Raw genomic sequence first — 22,392 nt, forward strand, 5'->3', positions numbered from 1 at the left:
TAAGCTGAAGTTTTGGCAAGTGAATTGAGAAGGCAAAAAAAGTCCCTTATAATTAATACGTCGGCAAGTTGTTAGAAGCAAATAAGACAAATAACACTAATTAAATGGAACCATGCAGAACTTATTTGCAAAGAGTGCTTTTACGAACACTCTTGGCTGCCCTAATTGACTAGAATGTCGGAGAAGTGTTCTCATGAACAACTTGTTTGAAATGGAAAAAATGAATGGAGTGGAGGATAGTTTATGCTTCAATTTACAGTCAGCATATACTAGCCTGGAAAGATTAGACAACATTCTGGTGGTCATTTTTTCTAGGATTCTAACAATAGCATCCTTTACCATAGAAGGGACATAACATTGTGACACCTTAATTAAGACAATAACTGAATACCCAACATGTATCATTCTAAGGCTAACAAAAATCACATTTTCCATTTTATTTCAGTTTTTTTTTTCCTTTTCTTTCTTTCATCCTTTTTAAAAAAAAATTTATTATTATTTTTTTATTTTTTATTTTTTTGCATAGGTACAAAATGAAGCTAGATATGGAATTTAATTAAATTTGATTCAATTCCTTTAATTTATATTGTTTTGTTCATTATTTAATTGCTTTGAACAAAATTGAACACCATCAAATTTACTTCGCAAATATTTACATCTCTGTAGTTCACTCTCTGAATCTTCACATCTTTTGTATCTTATAATTGGTATAGAAGCGAAGCCCAGGTTCTTGAAGAGATTATAAGTCATATTTCATCTTGCATAGATAGTGTACCTTTACATGTCGGCACACACCTGGTTGGAGTGGATATACATCTGAATGAAATAATGAACTTGATGAGCATCAAGTCAAAAGATGTTCTCATGGTCGGGATATGTGGACTTGGTGGAGTAGGCAAGTCCACAATGGTTAAAGCTATTTACAATGAACTCTCTTATCAATTTAAGAGCAAAAGCTTTCTGGACAGAGTTGGAGACGTTTGCAAAGGCCACCATGATCTACTGGATTTGCAAAAGCAACTTTTTTGTGATATCTCACCCAGAGGAAAACGAAAAATAAGCACTCTTGCTGAAGGAATTAATGTGTTAAAGAACGTGCTTTGCCATGAAAAGGTCCTTCTTGTCATTGATGATGTGAATTATAAGGAGCAATTAGAAAACTTAGCTGGAGGACATGATTGGTTTGCTGAAGGAAGTAGAATTTTTATAACATCTAGGGATAAAAGTTTGCTGGTCCGGCACAAAGTGGATGAATTATATGAGCTTCCACAATTAAACTGGGACCAAGCTCTTGAACTCTTCAGTTGGCATGCTTTTGATCGAAGACATCCATATGATGATTTTTCTAAGCTTTCCAATCGTTTCGTACAGTATTGTCAAGGTCTTCCCTTAGCTCTCAAAACATTGGGTTCTTTTCTATTCAAAATGCAACCTGATGAATGGGAAAGTGAGTTGAGTAAACTTGATGAAGAACCTAACATGGAAATTTTAGATGTGCTTAAAGTAAGTTTAAATGGACTACAAGATACTCATAAGGCAATATTCCTTGACATTGCATGTTTCTTTAAAGGAAAATATAAAGATTTTATTATAAAAATACTAGATGGTTGTGGTTTTCATGCGGAGAGTGGAATAAGATTTCTCAAAAATAGGTGTCTTCTAACAATTTCAAATGGAAAGGTTGGCATGCACAATTTGATACAACAATTGGGTCATAAAATCGTGCGTGATGAAGGTCTCAAGAACAAAGGTATGCGCAGCCGATTGTGGGATCATAAGGATGTACTAGATGTATTGAAGAAACGGACGGTATGAATGCTCCTCTATGATCTATGTAACTATGTAAAATTATATGCACATTGTGCTTATTGCTTATCATCTGCTCTTTTGACAGGGGACCAATTCAATTGAAGGCATATTCCTAAATTTATTGAAACTAAACAACATAAATTTAACTACTCAAGCAATGAAAGGGATGACTGAACTTCGATTGCTCAAAATTTTCTTGGATTCTGAAGTTGTTTCTGGTGAAGAGGATTACAAAGTGTGCATTTCTAGTGATTTTGAATTTCCTTCATGGGATTTATGCTATCTCTATTGGCATGGGTACCCTTTGAATTCTTTGCCATCAAATTTTGAGACTCAGAAACTAGTGGAACTCAACTTGCCGTATAGCAACATAAGAGAATTTGGGGAAGGGAATATGGTATGTATACTTTCTTTATACGTTTCCTTTAAATGCACCTTTTCTTTATGTTACTCGTAGCTTATTTATTCAAGCAACATATTTTTTAACAGGTTCAGTTTTCCAAACTAACAGCCGTCATTCTCAGTCACTCTAAATACCTCAGAGAAGTCTCAAACTTTTCCAGCACCCCAAATTTGGAGAAACTAATTCTTGAAGGTTGTACAAGCTTGCGCGAGATTGACCCGTCTATTGGAGATCTGAAAAGGCTTGGTTTGTTAGATTTGAAAGAGTGCAAGTCACTGGGTAGTCTTCCAGACAGCATCTGCAGCTTGAAATCTCTTAAAACTCTTTATCTTAGTGGCTGTTCAAAACTCAACTGTTTGCCCAAACACATGGGAAACATGGAACATCTAACTGAGCTTTATGCAAATAGAACAGCTATAGGAGTGGCCCCTCATACAATTGGTCTTTTGAGAAAACTTCAAATACTGTCCTTTAGTGGATGTAGAGGAAGAGCTTACCCGTTTTTTTATATACCAGGTTTATCCCTCTTAAGGGAATTAGATCTAAGCGATTGTTATTGGCGGGCTGCAGAAGACAACGGTAGTTTTCGGCCCTTATATTCATTGAAAAAGTTAAATCTGAGTGGAAGCAGCTTGGAAGGAAGCATCCCACAGCTTCCAAATCTAAAAGTTCTTGTGTTGGGGCGTTGCAAGAGGCTCCGAGGAATTCAGGAATTTCCACCGAGTCTGGAAGAACTGGATGCACACGAATGCGTATCCCTGCAAACTTCCTTGGCTTCATCAAGTGATGTTGTGGAAGGTACCTCACGGATGATGTCGCTGCACGAAACTATATTAGAGAGGATTCAGGTCTCTCTCTCTCTCTCTCTCTCTCTAATGATTTTCCATGGCAGGACCACGCTCCAAAGAGTGAGTTCTGTATTCTCATTCCTGGAGATGGAATTCCTGAATGGTTTGAACATCAGGAAATGGGATCTTCACTAACAATGGAGCTGCCTCCAGATTGGTACGACCGTGACAACTTCCTGGGATTTTGTGTGTGCTTTGTCTTTGCTTTCAAGGATCAAATGCCTCAGATCCACGACGACATATTATGTCAGTTGAATAATTTTTCATTTTTCTATCCCTACTGGGACAAGTGGAGTGGTGAGCATTCATCAAATGATCCCCACATGTGGTTGGCATATCAACCACGCTCTGGAGTCGATATTTGCCACCCTGAGACATGGAGTAGTATTCGGGCTTCCTTTGAACTGTCTGGTGTGACTGATGCGTTGTCGATAAAGTGTGGTATTCAGCTTATCTACGCCTCAGGTCATTAAAAAGTAATTGTAATACCCATCCATAGGGATAACCATAGGGATGAACTCTTCTTCCAGAGATCTCTGTTTTTTAATATTGTTTGATTTTCCATGTTTCCAATTATCCAATTTCTTGTTTCATGCATACATTATTTTATTTAAAAAATTGTTAATTTGTGCATTATTCATACCCCCAACTATTGAAATAAGTAGACAACATCCCAATATGAGCAGACAAAAATAAATCAACACAAGGACCATCAAATTTTTAGACCGGAAAAATCCTCCCACAAGAAGTAATACAAGAGAAAGCTTGTTTATAAATAATTTTTCTTCAAACTTTTTTTAAAGCAAGAAACATTCAATAACTTTTTTAGCCGCATCAAATAAAGTAATAGTTGCTTGCTGAGTTGCATAGCAAGAAGTTTGAGCACTCACCTATGTTAATTTTATTGACTGTAGTAAGAAGAAAGTTATCAGTTCTAATAAATACAGAATACAACTAAGTCTAATATAATGTTACCTTGAACAAGAGTTAAATACAAAATACAACTAAGTCTAATATAATGTTACCTTGAACAAGAGTCTGCATTTGTATATTTTGTTGAATTCGTACTAAATTTTATGTAATCTATGGGAGAGTCCTCCATTGTTGGAACTTCATAAAAAAGAATCATATATATTAAGTCTCTAAAAAATATATAAAGATGCATGAAATATACTCGAAATTCTTAGCAATAAAATATTTAAGTTTATATATATATATATATATATATATATATATTGAAGAATAAAAAATAAATAAAAAATATTGAGAGAAAAATGAAAATATAAGGTTTAAAAATAATGCAAGAAATATATTAGGAATTTTCAGTATAGAAAATTATAATATTTTTAAAAATTTTGAAAATATATATATATATAATTATTAATCTATTAAAGAATAAAGAAACATAGAAAACAGTGTTTAGTAAATAAATTATTTAAAATTCTTTGTAAAAATAATAATATGGACTAATGAGTAAAGAAATTTAGAAGAAGAAAGTTGAGAGAATGAGATATATTTGGAATTTTTAATAAGTAATTATTTAAATTTTTATGAAAAATTATAAAAAAGAAAAAAAAAAAAGATATGTTATATATTAAAGAGTCAAGAAATATGGCAAAAGAAAGAAGAAAGAATGAGAGGAATATGAAATTAGAAGGTTTAAAAAGAATCTATGGAACATATTAGGGAATTTTAGCATAAATAAATCATTTATGTTATAAATGCATTAATAATAAATGAATTCAATATCTTGTTTGGTTATGGCCAAAAATTACATTCAATTCTCATTTAATACTATCATTGGTAGATGCAATGTGCAAATTCTTATGTAGTCCAAAGCTATGTAAAAATTATTCTTATTATCTGAAACTATTTACAAATTATAATAAGAAGTTATGCAACAATTATTTTACTTAAACACAATCAAAAGCTGTAAAACCCTAATCCATTTCACTTTTATATTACTTGTTAATATATTTTCATTAGGATGATTTAGGATTTTCAGAATAAATAAAATTCTAATTTTGTTACAAGGACCTACAGATTGCAAAATTCATAACTTTAAAAAGAAATTATGTTAATTTTTTAAAGTATATTATATTGTATATAACTTGTCAGGGAAAATTTTTAATTTTTTTTTTTAAAAATTAAATCATTATAGATTTTATTTCATTCAAGTTTTAAATTTTTATTTGAACAACAAAACATTAAAAAAGAAAAAGGAATTTTCGTTAATTCGGAGTCCATTAAATTATTTTTTAATAAACTTAAAAATGAAAAAAAAAAGAAAAAACAAAAGAAAATGAAAAAAACCTTTGTGTTAATTTTGAGTTTATTAATATATTGCAACCTTATTTAGTATAGGTCACGTCAATTCTTTGCTATAAAACATTTATACAGTATTAAATTATATATTTACATAATTAAACAATAAAAAGTTAAATTTTACTATAACAATATATATTATTTTTTATTATAAATTTCAATAAAAAAATTTTAAAAAAAAATTGTGGCTCAATTAATTTTAGATTTTATCTTAAAAATCAATTAATTTAACTTTTTCTAATTATTTTTTAAGTTGTAGATTGTCATAAAATGTTGGCTGCATTGAATTCTCATATGTAAAATAAATTATTTAAAAGGAAAAAAAAAATCATTTTCCTCACAATTTTGATAAAGAAATCTGTTCTTTCAAAAATAATGCATAAGATAATGAAAAATAAAGTTATATTGTATCTAACCATTGCTGGCTGCTTGTGTTCAATTCGAAAATCTCGAAGAAGAGAGATTAACCAAACCAGTTCACAAGTAACATTAGCCATTGCACGATACTCTGCTTTTGCAGATGAATGAGATATAGTGCTTTGCTTCTTTGATTTCCACGAAATCAGTGACTCTCCAAGAAATACACAAAAACCACTACTTGATCTCCTCGTTTCTTTGCAAGCAGCCCAATCTGAATTTGCAAAAGCACTTAGCTTAACTGTTGAAGATGAAGAGAAATAGAGACCCTGCCCCACAGTTCCTTTGATATACTGTAAAACACAATGTACTGCTTGTAGATGAGTTGTCATTGGATTTGCAAGATACTAACTAAGCCAATTCACTGCTTATGACAAGTCTGGCCCTGTAATTGTCAAATATAAAAGCTTCCCAATTAAGCACTTGTACAATTCAGGATCTTTGAGTGGCTCTCCGTCTTCTTAAATAAGCTCAATGTTAGTTTCCATGGGTGTAGTTGCAGGTTTACAACCCAGAAATCCTACTTCTAAGAGTAGTTGAAGGGCAGAGTGTCTTTGGCTAATAGAGATTCCCATCTTTGACCTGGCCACTTTAAGACCAAGAAAGTATTTGAGCTGTCCTAGGTCCTTAAGCTTGAATTGACTATCAATAAAGCATTTGAGATCTGCAATATTGTTAGAATCATTGCTGGCAATAATGATATCATCAACATACACAAGAACTGCAACGAAAGATTCAACATTATTTTTTATAAACAATGAATGATCTAAGGATGACTGAGTGAAACCTTTCCTCAATAGCACACTTGAAAGCTTGGCAAACCATTGTCTTGAAGCTTGTTTGAGGCCATAAATTGACTTGTGCAACCTGCAAGCAGTGTTAGGAGAAGGAGTCTTCCCCTCACGGTGATATCCTTTAGGCTAGCACATGTAGACCTCCTTGGTTAAATCACCGTGAAGAAATGCATTGTTAACATCCAATTGGATGAGATGCCACCCATGAATAGCTACTAAAGCCAACAAAAGTTTCATTGTTACCAATTTAGCCACTGCGGAAAATGTATCTACATAATCCACACCTTCTTTTTGAGTATATCCTTTTGCAACTAAGCGTGCTTTATGACGCTCAAGTGTAACAAAAATTTCCATCAGCTCGAAATTTTAATTTGTAAACCCATTTACATACCACAACTTGTTTACCAGGAGGAAGGGTGGTTAAGGACCATGTACCGTTCACCTCAAGAGCTTGTAGTTCTACCTGCATAGCTTGCTGCCACTTTGGAATTGCAACAGCTTGAGTGAAAGAAGTGGGTTCAACATGTGAAGAGATAGCATGAACCAAGGCACGATGAGAAGAGGAAAGTTTATCATAACTAAGCACACTGGAAAGAGAATACGGAACGTGAGTGGGTTGTGAAACAGTGGCATAGCAGTGATAATCTCGGAGATAGGAGGGTGGTTTTGTGACTCGAGAAGGGTGAGAATGAGCAGTGATAGGATTTTGCTTAGGAGAAGTAGGAGCTAGATCATTAACCAAAGGAAAAGGTGAAGAAAAAGTGCTCCTATGTGCAGAAGGAAGAACATTGTCAGCAAACAACTCAGAAACAAAAGGTTCCTAGTTATTCGTCTGAAAATGAAACAAAGCTTCGTGAAAGACTACATCCTTACTAATGTAAATTGCATTAGTATCAAGATTTAACAGTTTACAGCCTTTATAACTTGGAGGATAACCAAGGAACACAGACTGAATTGCCCTAGGAGAGAACTTGTCATGATGACGAGTGAGTGTAGATCCATAGCATAGGCAATCAAAAGTACGAAGATGATTATAAGAAGGAACCTTATGATATAAGACTTCAAAAGGGGTTTTATTAGACAAGACAAGGGAAGGTATCCTATTTATGAGACATGCGGCAGTTAAAATGCAACCACCCCAATATGCTAATGGGATATGAGATTGAAACGATAGAGCTCCGGCTACATTCAAAAGGTGTAGGTGCTTTCGTTCCACAACAGAGTTTTGTTGAGGAGTGTCAACACAAGAATGGAAAGACAATATTCCTTTGTCATGAAAGAAATCTGTGAAAGCTACTTCAAGTGCATTATCACTACGGACAAATTTGATTTTAACACCATATTGTGTGTAGACAATATTATAAAATGCAGGAAAAATGTTAGCAACATCAGATTTAGCTCTCAACAAATACACCCAAGTAAAATGAGTAAAATCATCCACAATGGTGAAGAAATAACGAAATCCATCATGAGTTGGTAAATGGAAAGCACCCCAAATATCCAAATGCAACAAATCAAAAGCAGAAATTGACACAGAATTAGAATTAGGAAATGGTAAACATTTTTGTATTGCTAAATGACAAATTGAACAATGAGGTGTTTCATTAAGGAGTTGTTTAAAATGTAATACATTTTTCAGAACATTAAGTCTAACATAAGAGGGATGTCCCAAACGGGAATGCCAAACTTCATGTTCTTTCTTAGAGACATTATTACAAACACCTAAGATAGGAAAAAGGTTGGCTGGATCCAAAATGTAAAGGTTGCCCCTGCGTTTACCCATCCCAATCATCTTCCCCTGCAAATGGTCCTGAATAAAACAAGATTTAGAATCAAATTGAACAAAGCATCTATGGGACTGAGTGAGGGCACTAACTGAAAGCAAGTTGAATCGAAATTGATAAACGTATAAGACGTTTTCAAGCACAAAATGATCAAACAGTTCTATGGATCCTATATGAGTAATGACTATAGATTCCCCATTAGGAAGAGTGACACTGGAATTGAAAGATGGAGAAGTGGATTTGAATAAACTTAAGAGTGCAACAAACATGGTGGGTTGCCCCGGTATCCGTGACCCAAGAATTAAAAGGAATTAAAGAATAAGAAGAGAACAGAATGACTTTACCACTGAAGCTGGAGACGGAATGGCCACCCTGTTGTTGCGATTCCTCCATCCAGATCTCTAAGGCTGTTGCAATATACATTAAACTATCAGCAATCTCCTGAAAAACTGAGTTTAAGAGCCACGGAATCACCATGCTATTGCAAATCTACCAGTTGGGCGCTGCTCGTGGTATAGTTCCGTCCACAAATCCCATTTTGTTTTTCCGCAGTTAATGCCATAATCATGGCTCTGCTCCAGATATTGTAATTACTCCCAATCAAATGGTGTGAAACGAGTACAAGACCAGGATGATCCCCAATGTGAAGATGGTATGGACTCCCAGTGTCTTCCATCGATGATGATTCAGAGGATCCAATCACAGCTCATGTATTGGATTGGTTGCCTCGAGCTATCAGACAAAAATGGAGATAAATGCAGAGATGAGCAGAAGCATAAATTACTCTGATACCATATTATAAATTTTGGATCAAAAATAGAGTGTTGAGAAAGATAATAAAAGTTTATTAACTTATGGCAAAGAAATTTTATCACATTTACATGTTACATGCTGATTAATGTTATGAACTTCATGATCCTGATTTAAATAACTACTTTTCTTTCTTATTATTTTTAGGTTCTCAGTTGAAGAGTATGAAGAATATAAAAAATCGAAACTGCAATAAAGGAAGCATGAGATATGAGAATAATCGAATAAGCTGCCAACCTTTTCCCACTACGTTTTTTTTTTTTAATTAATTCATGTGGCCGCCTTGATGAGTTGATTACTTGATATAAATTTCATGGAGAGCGAAGTAGTCGATGAGTTGTTGCAATTCGAATGATTTGTACAATATTTAGACAATCTAATAAGATTGGACGCTACAAAAATTTTGAAAATTTTGTGTGGACAGATTAAATAGAGGCTAAAAGAAATTGATTTTCTTTCTTTAACTTATTTTCTTTTCTTTCTAGACAAGTATTGATCATATCAAGTGACTCTTTATGTTACTTTTTCTATATCCTTCAGAACATAAAGTGTAATTTTTATTTTTATTTTACAAAATTAATATCGATTTCTCTACATTTCTTTAAGAAAACTATGTACTCACTATATCTGTTCGAAGAAGCAAATCAAATATATTGCTTATATTTTTAGTAATACAACCTCCGCTAGGGTATCTAAGAATTGCATTATTAATGTTGTTTATCTCATGCTAGCTTCACTTGATCCTCATAATGGAGGAATGAGACTAAACTAATTAATATTGGAAGAATATAATAGAAATCATTTATCCTTGCTCTAGAGTTCAAAAGTACCATATCAACCCTACCATACTAGGCACTCATGATATTTAATTTTCATTATTTTTTTATGAATTTATTCTCTAACCACATGAAGATGTGAAATATAAAGCGAATAAGGAAGAATTGTTAGTAAAATAGTGCTTACACAGTTGATTCATGTGCACACAAATTTATAAAAGAATGCCATTGGGCATACAAGACGGGTGAAAAAAATCATCTTGGTCCATAGGAGAATGGAAATAGCAAGAAATTATACAATCAAGGTCCTAAAGACTTGCATGAGAATAAGAGACCATCACTAAGGGCATGAATTGAGCTTGACTGTCGTAGTGTGAATCTATTTTTCTTAATATGTCTATGCAAAATAGAGCTTCCACATTGATCTTGAATCTAAGAAGAAAAAATTGGTATTTATTTAGGGTTTTGGTTATGATGTTTATAAGTTGATTGTTAGTGTAAACATAAGGTAGACATAATGAGCCTCTAGTTACTTTGTCATCCATGGAGTGATGGTCGAGTGCAACATGTTTCATGCATCATTGAGATAACGGATTGACACATAAGTAAGCTGCACTTAGGTTTTTTTTAGAGAAAAGATTTAGAGGTTTCAAGAGACTAACACCAAACTAACACAATACTATTAAGTATTGAGGCAACTTTTGCAATTGTAAAGTCAACAACCCTATACTCTACTTTACTAGATAACTTGGCAACGGTGAGTTCTTTTTTCTTTTAACACTAGGAAGAGGGATTTTCGTCAAGAAAAATAACATATGGAGTGATAGAGGTCTTAGGATAGAGGACATTAAAGTAGTGACATAGTGTAACATTTTGATTTCGTGATATCAGTTTTCCCTTTATCTAACCTATTTATATTATGATAAATTTGAGCATTTTATCTTGATCCCTTGTATTTTACATTACTTGAGTGTATTAAAATTCATACAAAAGATTCAAGTCATCAGTTCCTTACAAATTAGTGTGATAGTTCATGGCTGGTTTATAGACATAGGCAATTCATTAGAAAACATAATGCACTACCTCCCAATTTGTGGGATAACTTATCTTGGTCATGGGGATGAGTTTTCCATGGTAATTGTATTTATGTGTATGGTTGCACATTGAATAGAGCTTACAAAGAGTCATATGACTAGTGACTATCAAATTGCCATGACTACTTCAAGCTACTATGTTATATGAGTTCTCAACCTTGAGAGAATATTGCACTAGTATTAAAGTCATTAATTACTTAAACATACGGGTAAGATCCTAGAGTAATCGTACATTATCTATGGATTGGGTGATGGTTAAGGCAAATAATAACAAATATTCTCAATAAAATCACCATGATATCCCTTGGGCTTAAGATAGTATGTCCCCTTGAGTGATCATAAGGATTTATGATCATGAAATCCATAACCATTGTAATCCCATACGAGGGATTTGATAGACGTTACGGGTTAGAGTATGTTAGTTGATCATAAAATAGGAGAATCTAATACTCAAAAACTAAACAAGTAATCTTGAGAGATTGATAACTACTACTTTATTGGATTATGAACATTGGTTCATAGGGGATTTGTATGCAATGAATAGTAAGTCATGAACCTAATTTTTCTTGATTTAATATCATTTGATACTAGATTGTAGTTGACTCTTTTTAATGGAATGTTGAGTTAACTTCAAAATTGGATTTTAAGGAAGCCAATATTTTCCTATGAGTCCTAATAGTGGTCCTCGCTCGAGCTGACATTCTTTTGGTTACACTTCATTTGAGTGAATTATAAGTGTGCACAACTGTAAGCACATAAATGGTTTTGAATAAGTATAAGATTGCATAAGTGCTTATAATTAGATGGCTTATGCTTTCTACATGGGTTATTTAATTAATTGAAGACCATCAAGTCAATTAATGAATAGGATCGACCCAAACCAATGGGATGGGTCCAAGTCACTTAAGACCAATTATAAGTCTATATATACCCTCTTAGGGTTTAGGGTTAGAATATTTTATGATCTTCCATTCACAAAAGAGAAACCCTAGCCACTATCATCCTTGAATTAGGGAAAACAATACTTCTCTTGTGCCAAGATCCATGAGAGAGAGCCATCAAATAGAAGACCTATTAGTCTTCAAGAGGTTCTACATTGATTGGAAAAGGGATTTGAGAACATTCAAAGATGAGGTATGTCTTTTTTAATACCTTAGAATGTTTTTAAATAATTAGGCATCTTCCATCACGCCTAGAATCTTAGTTGCATGCTCTCTAAATCTAGATCCAGGGACTGTTTTCCTAACAAGAGGTATAGTTTATCTTTGTTGCTAGCTTATCTTCATTAGGAAAGGTGTGAAGATAATGTAGTTGATATCTTTGAGGAAGAAGTCCAAAGTGGATGGTGGCTTTGAGATATCAAAGGATAAGTTTAGCAAGAAACTAATGTGCATTTGAGTGAATACATGCACAAATTGTGCCAACATATTTGTTAAATCTAAGATATCTGGTCAAGAAAGTCTCAGATATTGCAAGCCACCTATAAGGCTTTGATACTGCCACCAATCAATTGGACATGAGCCATAGAGACACACAACTTCATTGAAGTAGATATGTGAGTAGCAGATGTTGGGAATAGAATCATGGGTGCATGCTCTTTAAACCATAAGGTTACTAGATCTATTAATAGTGGAAGCAAAAATATTTTGTGATAAAACCTAGATCTAGGTGCTAAATGTCATGCCATTGGACTTAAATGTTCTTAGATACTACTCTAGTTGGTGCAGAAATTTCAAAAACCTTGAAATTCAAAAGATAATATTGGTTTTAAATATCCCTATAACCTAAACATTACAAGGGCATCCCAAAATTTCTTCCCAGTATATATATATATATATAGGCACACGATTACTCCATCGTGAATTAATCTATTATTTTATACAAAATCCTTTAGATTTGAATGTTCATAGATCCTACTATAGTTGGTGCAAAGATTTCAAAAGGCTAGCTAGAAATTCAAAAGATAATATTGGTTTAAAATATCCCTGTAACTGGTCAACTTCTAATCATTACAAGGCCATCCATATATATATATATATATATATATATATATATAAGCAATTACTCCATCATGAATCTATTATTTTATACAAATACCGAGAACCTAAGATTAATGTCGTAAGTGCTCTAAGAAATTTGAACACTTAGGTTGGTGCAGAATAGTTTCTTCTCTCCACATCCTTATGCTTTCTCAAATTTTGATTCAAAGTAATAATAGTTTGGAAGCCAAATACCCATATATATATATATATATATGTCATAGTAATTTAGGCACATTAAGCAGAGAAAGAATCTGAAAGAGAAGCCATCAAACTCTATCACTCCGATATGAAAACTGCTTACCAGAAGAAAATTTGCAAGTTAATAGCTTAAACATCAACTGCATAAAAATGAAAAAACATTACCAGCTCCTGATAGATCTGATTGATAAATTACCTTCCATGGAACTTTCCTTTGTTTGAGGAAGTCATGTAAGATTATTTCTTCAAATGGCATGAGGAATGAGTATATTTCTAGATTGAAGTTAGTTGCACAACAAAGAGCTAATTCAAATATCCAATAAAGAGCGCATATACAGTAGGGAAGCTAATCAATTCATTGAAAAAAAAATAAAAGAAAGAAAGAAGAAGAAAGTCCTATGGTCTAATATAATGATGGTTCAACCAAAAAGGTTAAGTGGCTCAAGATCTTGATATCCGGGTTTCTCCACATCCACTTTCTTCATTTAACCGAGAACTTGATAGTTGGAAATTGGTATTTTCTTTGGTATCCAAACCCGATCCTCCATGTCCAAGTTTCAAATTCTTCATTTCTGCTATCTCTCACCATGCTATAACTAGGGACTAATCCACTGTTTGAATCACTGCTCCAGAACCCTCCCAGCATCCACTGTGATCAAAATTTAAGGAAAATTTAATAACCTCTACATTCATACAACAGCTAACAATTAATTCCAAATAACAATTAAAAAAAATATTATGGAAAATGCTGGTGATAAAGCAAAATTGATCTAAATATACTTGCACTTGAAATGGAGGATATGACGATCAACCACATGTTCCATGGCGAGTAAGGAAAGTACTTCAGGAAAGTGATGCAGACCCAAACATATGTTTGATTCCTCTTCCTCCCAGAAACTACCTTCTCCCCAACCTGCCATAGACAAGATTGAAGTATTGCAGGAGATCCCTATCCTAATTAATGTCATATATGATGACATTGGGAAGGCATATAAGGTTTTTCTTCCTACATGCTTCAAGAGACTAGAGCATTGGCCACGGAAGGTAATATCTTGGCTGGGCGAGATATCAAAGGAGAGTGGATCTGTCACTTCTGCATGAAAGCATGAACCAAGATTTCATTAAATCTGTCAGATTTCTACTTATGCAACAACATTTGAATTAATAAACCATGCACTTGATTTTTTTGTATATTTTCTTTGTCTTGGATTATATTATTGTCTCCAAAACTCATTGAATAGTCATGTATGAATATCCCCATGTCATAGAGTAGTATGTTTTGCTAAATCATTGATTCAATCGTGAGTGTTTATTTTCTCCATTGCGGTGTGTAAATTTCAAGTATACATTCTTCACCAGCGTGGATCTTTTCGAGACCCTTACAATCCAAGAAAAATCATTTGATATTAGCTATGAAGATCAATTATACTTGATTAGATGAGAAGAATCTGAACAGTAATAGAGCTTACACATTGACATGAATACTATTATAAAAAAATTTCCTATAGACTCAAGAAAAAAATTCCTATATAGAACTGTTAAACAAGTTGTTGAGATATTAAGAATGTTTTCCTTATATCATTTAGTGTTGAGATATTAGGAATGTTTAGATATTAGGAAAATTGAGATATTATGAATATTGAGATATTAGGAATATTGAGATATTAGGAAAGTTGAGATATTAGGATATTAGTTGTTATTTCCTTATATCATTCTTTCCTTGTATCATTCTTTCCCATTCTTAGAATGGTGATTACCCTCTATATATACTCTGTACATGAGCGAATGAAAAAATTAATGAAAAAACTATTATTTATCAATTTGAAGATGGTATCAAAGCCATGAAATTGAAATCATGGATATTTTGTCGCTATGGTAGTCCGACAGCGATCAACCATCCTAAGACAAGCCCTAATATTGATAAGTCAACCTTCAAATGCACTGACTGCAATAAGACTGATCCCACCAGTCTGGATATCCCACAATTTCAAAGCAACGACTCTTGGTATGACCAAGAAAACAACGAGGAACCGAGGGTTTGAACCATGGACCTTTAGATCATGATTAGGCTATCACCACTTTGTTATTAATGATAATAATCGTGATCAACGGAAGAAGGATTCCAAGAAAACCTTGACTACAACTGTTGCCGAAATAAAAACAAAGGCTAATGTTGCTGAGAAAGCCTCTACATTGGTAGCCGCTACAGATCATGGTGGTAAGTTTTTAAATACTTTTACACCTGTTATTAATAGTGCATGGATAATTGATTCTGGTGCTACAGATCATATGACTTTTGATTCTAGACAGGTTTCACCCCTTAGACCTTCCTCACAAAAAATTGTTTCCACAGCCAATGGTAACACAACCCCAGTCATTGGGGAAGGATCCTTAACTCTTACTAATACTTTGAATTTGGATTCTGTTTTAGTTGTTCCATCTCTAGATTACAATCTTTTGTCAGTTTCTCAAATTACTGCAGCCTTATCTTGTATTGTCATTTTTGGCCTGAATTTTGTGTGATTAAGGACATCCAAACAAGACAGACGATTGGTTGTGGTATTAAGCGGGGGAAACTCTATTACTTGGACTTGCAGTCAAAGGATTCAAATAAGTTGCAACAAGCCTTGATGACAGATGGATCTGAGGAGGAGGAGAAAAAGTCTAAAATTTGGTTGTGGCATCGACGTCTGGGACATGCTTCCTTTGGTTATTTAAAAAAATTGTTTCCTAGTTTGTTTGCAAAGAGTGATATTTCTGGTTTCCGTTGTGATATTTGTGAATTGGCTAAAAGTCATCGTGCTTCATTTCCGTTAATTTTGAATAAAAGTCCGTTTCCTTTTATGGTTATACATTCTGATGTTTGGGGCCCATCCAAAGTCCCAACTTTGAGTGGCTCACGTTGGTTTGTTACTTTTATTGATGATTGTACCAGAATGACATGATTATGCTTGATGAAGACCAAAGATGAAGTGAACTTGTTGTTTCAAAATTTTCATAAAATGATTGAAACTCAGTACAATGCAAAGGTTCGGGTTTTGCATAGTGATAATGGTGGAGAATATCAGAGTTCTGATCTTCAAAAGTATTTGGAAGAACATGACATCATTCATCAAACTACTTGTTCCAATACACCCCAGCAAAATGGAGTCGCTGAACGGAAAAATCGGCACTTGTTAGAGGTTGTTCGTGCTTCCTTGATAGTAGCAAAAATACCGATATCTTATTGGGGAGAAGCAATCACATCTACCACATACTTGATCAATCGGGTACCTTCTAGCCCAATTAACTTCCAAACACCTCTCCAAGCTCTTACTAATGTCATAGTTGCCCCAACCGTCCCAAATCTACCTCCTCGTGTTTTTGGTTGCATGGCATTTGTGCATCTACACAAACACCAACGCACCAAGTTAACTTCTCATGCATTGCAATGTGTGTTTGTTGGATATGCATTGCACAAAAAGGGATATCGATGTTACCATCCTCCAACTCGACGAATGTTTATTACAATGGATGTGGTGTTTCATGAAGATTCAATGTATTTTTCATCTGAGTCTGAACTTCAGGGGGAGTACCATAAGGAAATTCAGACTCTCGATTATGATTATCATATCTATGAGGAGGATGAATCTGGAAAATCTGAACTAGTGAATCAGGAAGCGGGTGAGTTGGATATGAGTGGTCAACAATTTGGGTCCGAAGATGTCTTCACTGAAATACCAAACCAATCGTCGTCTGCTAAGGGTGTTCTTAATTTGGAACCTGATCCATTCATGAAATAGTTACCACACCGTCATAATAGAGGTATTCCTAAACCCACATATGAACCTGAATTGTCTACCAAAGTCAAATATCTCATGAGCAACTATGTGTCTAACCATTGTTTTTCTGAATCAAATAAGTCATTTGTAAATCAATTATCTATTGTAGCTATTCCTAACAGTGTGCAGGAAGCCTTAACTGATCCAAGGTGGAAAGCAGCCATGAATGAAGAGATGAAATCATTGCAGAAGAATGAAACATAGGAACTCTTAGAATGTCCACCAGGAAAGAAGCCAGTTGGGTGTCGTTGGATCTATACTATGAAGTACAAGGTAGATGGTAGTATTGAACGATTTAAAGCAAGACTAGTAGCAAAAGGGTACACTCAAACTTATGGAATTGACTACACAGAGACATCTGCACCTGTAGCTAAGATCAACACAGTTCGAGTATTACTATCTTTAGCTGCAAACCTAGATTGGCCATTACAACAGTTCGATGTGAAAAATGTCTTTCTGCATGGCGAGTTATCTGAAGAAGTATACATGGATCTTCCACTAAGATGCATGGTGTTAGAAAAACAATGTCAGAAGGTGTGCAAATTGAAGAAGTCATTGTATGAGTTGAAGTAATCCCCGAGAACATGGTTTGGAAGGTTCACAAAGTCAATGAGAGCTTTTGGCTATCGTCAAAGTAATTCAGATCACACTTTGTTCCTGAAAAAGCAACATGGTAAGATTACGACACTCATCGTATATGTGGATGACATGGTAGTTACAGGAAATGATCCTGAAGAAAGAAAAACTCTGCAAAATTATCTATCTAGAGAATTCAAAATGAAAGATCTAGGTCATCTGAAATACTTTCTTGGGATTGAAGTTTCTCGATCAAGTGAAGGAATTTTTCTATCTCAAAGAAAGTATGTCTTAGATCTTTTACAAGAAACTGGAATGTCGGGATGTCAACCTGTCAATACACCAATAGAAGAAGGCCTGAAATTGTGTGTTGAGCCTAATCAAGTATCAACCGATAAGGAAAGATACCAGAGACTTGTGGGGAGATTAATGTACTTAGCTCATACAAGACCAGATCTTGCTTATGCATTGAGTGTAGTGAGTCAATACATGCATAATCCTGGAGAGCAACATATGAATGCAGTCATGCGTATTTTGAGGTATTTGAAGAATGCTCCTAGGAAGGGAATTTTGTTCGCTAAAAATGTTGATCATCAGAGTATAGAAGTATATACTGATGCTGATTGGGCCGGTGCAGTGGATGATAGGCGATCTACATCTGGTTACTTTACTTTTGTAGGTGGTAATCTTGTGACATGGAAAAGTAAGAAGCAAAATGTCGTCGCCCGTTCAAGTGCAGAAACGGAATTTAGAGGTATGACTCTAGGACTTTGTGAGGCATTATGGCTAAGACTCCTCTTACAGGATTTAGGTTACCTATTTAGGCAACCAATCCGATTGTTTTGTGACAATAAAGCCGCATGTGACATTGCTCATAATCCAGTACAACATGATCGTACAAAGCATGTCGAGGTGGATAGATTCTTCATTAAGGAAAAGTTGGATGATAAGATTGTGGAATTGCCTAAGATTCGATCAGAAAATCAATTGGCTGATATCCTCACCAAATTTGTCTCAAGTCAAGTGTTCTCAAAATTTTTAGACAAGTTGGGCATGTGTGACATCTATGCACCAACTTGAGGGGGAGTGTTGAGATATTAGGAATGTTTTCCTTATATCATTCTTTCCTTATATCATTTAGTGTTGAGATATTAGGAATGTTTAGATATTAGGAAAATTGAGATATTATGAATATTGAGATATTAGGAATATTGAGATATTAGGAAAGTTGAGATATTAGGATATTAGTTGTTATTTCCTTGCATCATTCTTTCCCATTCTTAGAATGGTGATTACCCTCTATATATACTCTGTACATGAGCGAATGAAAAAAATAAAGAAAAAACTATCATTTATCAATTTGAAGACAAGTAACAATCAATGGAAACCTTCCATCAACAATTAAAAGAAATGAATATTGTAATTAATAGAAAAGAAATTGAATCCACAAAGCAATAAGAAAGAAAATAAACAATTTTTCGTAATCAATATAAGAACAATATATGATAAGTTAAGAAGATAAATACAACAAAGAATGTGATTAGGCTTACATAATTAGTCCCTAGTTTTACTCAATTAAACATTTTCGTAAAGACCCTCCATAATTCATGAACATATATATATTGATGGGATTGAAGCCTTAATTAAACCATTTACATTTTTAAATTAACAATAAATATGAAAGTGAGATTAATTCAAAACTCGGAATTAGGGTTTATATCTTCAAATTGCATAATAATATGTATTCTTCACAAATCAATCAAATTCGTGCAATTTAACAAAACAAGCGTTTACATTTCATAACATCAATTTAATTATTTCCTAATCATTTCCTAAATGAAATAATACACAATTTTATTCATTTGAATTAAATTTTAATTCATAAAATTCAAGAAGCCTATTGATATATCCATCTATAGCTAGAAGACCCAAATTTAGTTTAAAAAAAAAATCCTAGAAGTTTAGTTAATTACCACAAACTAAAAGTACATGTCTTTATTCATTGATTGTATTTGAAAATTTACTTCTTAATTAGATCAGGCTAACAACATAATTATGAGATGAGAAATTCCACAAAATTTTCTATCTTCACCAAGGAAGTTCATGAATTAACTCTCAATTCTCTCTCTAGTTTCTCAAACTTCACAAAAATGGTATTAAAGTAAGATAGCTCTCTTAAAACAAGCATTTATAGTAATGGAGGCTGTAATGGCAAATTCCAACAAAATCATTCTCACTTCTTATAAAATGCATGCATTACCCTTTATTAAAAAAAATAAAAAAAAATTGAATAAGGTAATTTTTTTTCTACTTATTAAAGCTAGCATGATTATTCTTATTTATGGAAGAAAATAACAAAAATAAAGAGAACTTGGTTCAATTATTCAAACAACATTCTTGTACTTGAATGATCTAACAAAAAAAGTTTACAAGCTCAATCAAACGTTAAACATTCTTATGAACTATTACAAATAAGTAAGATCCTTGAGTCTTGACAATGCTCAAAATAGTTTAATCCAGTGCCAAGCGAAAACCCTTAATCAAATGGGCCACACTCTTAATCAATCACAAGCCAATTATTCCACTTGATTAATAAAAATGAATTCAATTTCATCAATATTTCTAGCCTCCATTCATACAAATTCATGGACATTCAAAATAAACCAAATAAACACTAAACTCTAAATTAATCATTCTAAACAACTAATAATTAAAATTTAACAAAAAAAAAATATAATCTAAATAAAATTAAATTGAGATGTAACTTCTAGGATCAAAGATCAAAACTTAAAAACATGAAATTAGGTTTGAGAACTTCATAATACCCAATTATATATATATATATATATATATATATATATATATATAAATTAAATTATAGATATAATGATTAATCTTCCAAAATAATATTTTTTTAGATTTAAAAAAATTAGTAAATTGGATCTAATTCAATTAATTTATTTAATCAACAAAGAAATCAATACCTACTATTTTCACAAAATTGGTTAAATATCCTAATTTAATAATAAATTTGTAATGATCTCTTATAAAATAAATTTATTCCTTTAATTGAACAAATAAATATACATTCTAACTAATAAAATTGAATTAACTAAAAACAATGTATCGATTAATTGATCTAAAAACCCTAATCTATTTGCAAATTTTCCTAACCTAGAAACTCAATTAGCAGCTACAAACTAGAATATTTGAGTCAATTAATTGAAATAGATTTATTTTTTGAAAATGTTTACCTTTTTCTTAGCTCAATCTAGTAACCCAATTGATTGAAGATACGAAAAAATTCTCACCTTATGAACTTGAATGGGAGACCAATAATTTATAAGAAGGCGGCAATGTGAAGATCCACAAAAAGTTCATACAAAAGGTGTTTGACATGAATCTTTTGATAGTTATGTTATCAAATGGGAAGAAAAGGTTCAAGGAAAGAAAAAATAATTTTGTGTGCCTTATATAGAAGAGAAGCATTCAATTTATAGAGGGTGGATTCCTACAAATATTGGGATAAGCCCTAGAGTTCGATTTATCCTAGACTATGATAACCCTTATCCCATTCTATATTTTTTAGAGTTGGCATTATCTTATAGCCAAGCCTTATCTTTTCCATGAACTTTGAGAATATTCTAGTCCTTTAGAAGGAATATGCATTTACCAAAGCCTCAAATAGAGAGATTAAGTCAAAATATCCTATCCAAGTGGGCTTGGACAACTTTGGACTTGATGGTTGCTCTAAACCAACTTCGCTTAAACTAGTGCAATCCAACCCACTAAGCAGGCTTAAGTCAATCCACATATGCCCTACTTAGTTGAGTACGCTTGATTTGGTTTTCATAGAAAAATGTATTGACTTATAGCTAGGTAAGCACTAAGATGACATCACATAGCTTTGTCAAGTATGCTTTTTCCAAACTAGGTAGGCATGGACAAAGATGCTTTAATGAATTGGGCAGTTCTCAACTCCCTCCAATCAAATGGAGCTTACTACATTGGGTAGGTCCATCTAAGTCAAGAAAGCCTCTTAGAACTTAGTCCTAGAGAGTTCAAAAAGTGTATAGAAAATAAATATAAAAAAAAAACTCTAAATCAAATACAATCTAACAACAACAACAATTGTAATAATCATAATCATGATGATGATTGTAATAATTTAAATTTTAGTATAGAATTTTTTTCCAAATTGGATCAAATAGAAGAGATGAAATTTAGAAATTTTAAGGAAGATAATTGAGCTCCTCGTACTTAGAAAATTAAGGAAATTAATTAGTAATCATTCAGTAACTAACATCATCAATTAAATAATGATGGTTTATAAATAACAAAATAAATAGACAAACTCTTTTAACAATGTTCAAATAAGGATGCTAATGATTTAAATTTTTGTTAATTTTAATGTAAACGGATTTAAGACAATGTACTAATGTAACTAAATAACATAGGTAATAAAATAATGACATAGAACATGTTATAGTATTTCTCTAAACATGCACCAAGAGTGCTATTTTACAAATCATGAAGATTTTTGGCACTACAAGATAAAATGAGTATGCTTGAGTCATAACATAAATAAATAAAATAAATAAGGGAAAATCCAAAGAAATACCTTTTTTTTTTTCATTTTTCTTATTAGTCGTGAGCTAGAGTTTTGAGAAAGAGGTAAGTTTTGAGGGAGAGTTG

General features: G+C 33.0%; 1 protein-coding gene across 1 annotated transcript; it reads left to right on the top strand.

The window, feature by feature from the left end:
* The first annotated feature begins 653 nt into the window (after positions 1-653).
* LOC104877964 (disease resistance protein RPV1-like) lies at positions 654-3,533 on the top strand. Its single transcript, XM_059734570.1, has 4 exons — positions 654-1,809; positions 1,895-2,206; positions 2,299-3,060; positions 3,177-3,533. Exons 1-4 carry the CDS (start codon positions 829-831, stop codon positions 3,531-3,533), a joined length of 2,412 nt encoding a protein of 803 aa, XP_059590553.1. The 5' UTR covers positions 654-828.
* The last annotated feature ends 18,859 nt before the right edge of the window (positions 3,534-22,392 follow it).

The sequence above is a fragment of the Vitis vinifera genome, chromosome 18, assembly GCF_030704535.1.
Source record: "Vitis vinifera cultivar Pinot Noir 40024 chromosome 18, ASM3070453v1".
In the NCBI taxonomy this organism is placed as follows: Eukaryota; Viridiplantae; Streptophyta; class Magnoliopsida; order Vitales; family Vitaceae; genus Vitis; species Vitis vinifera.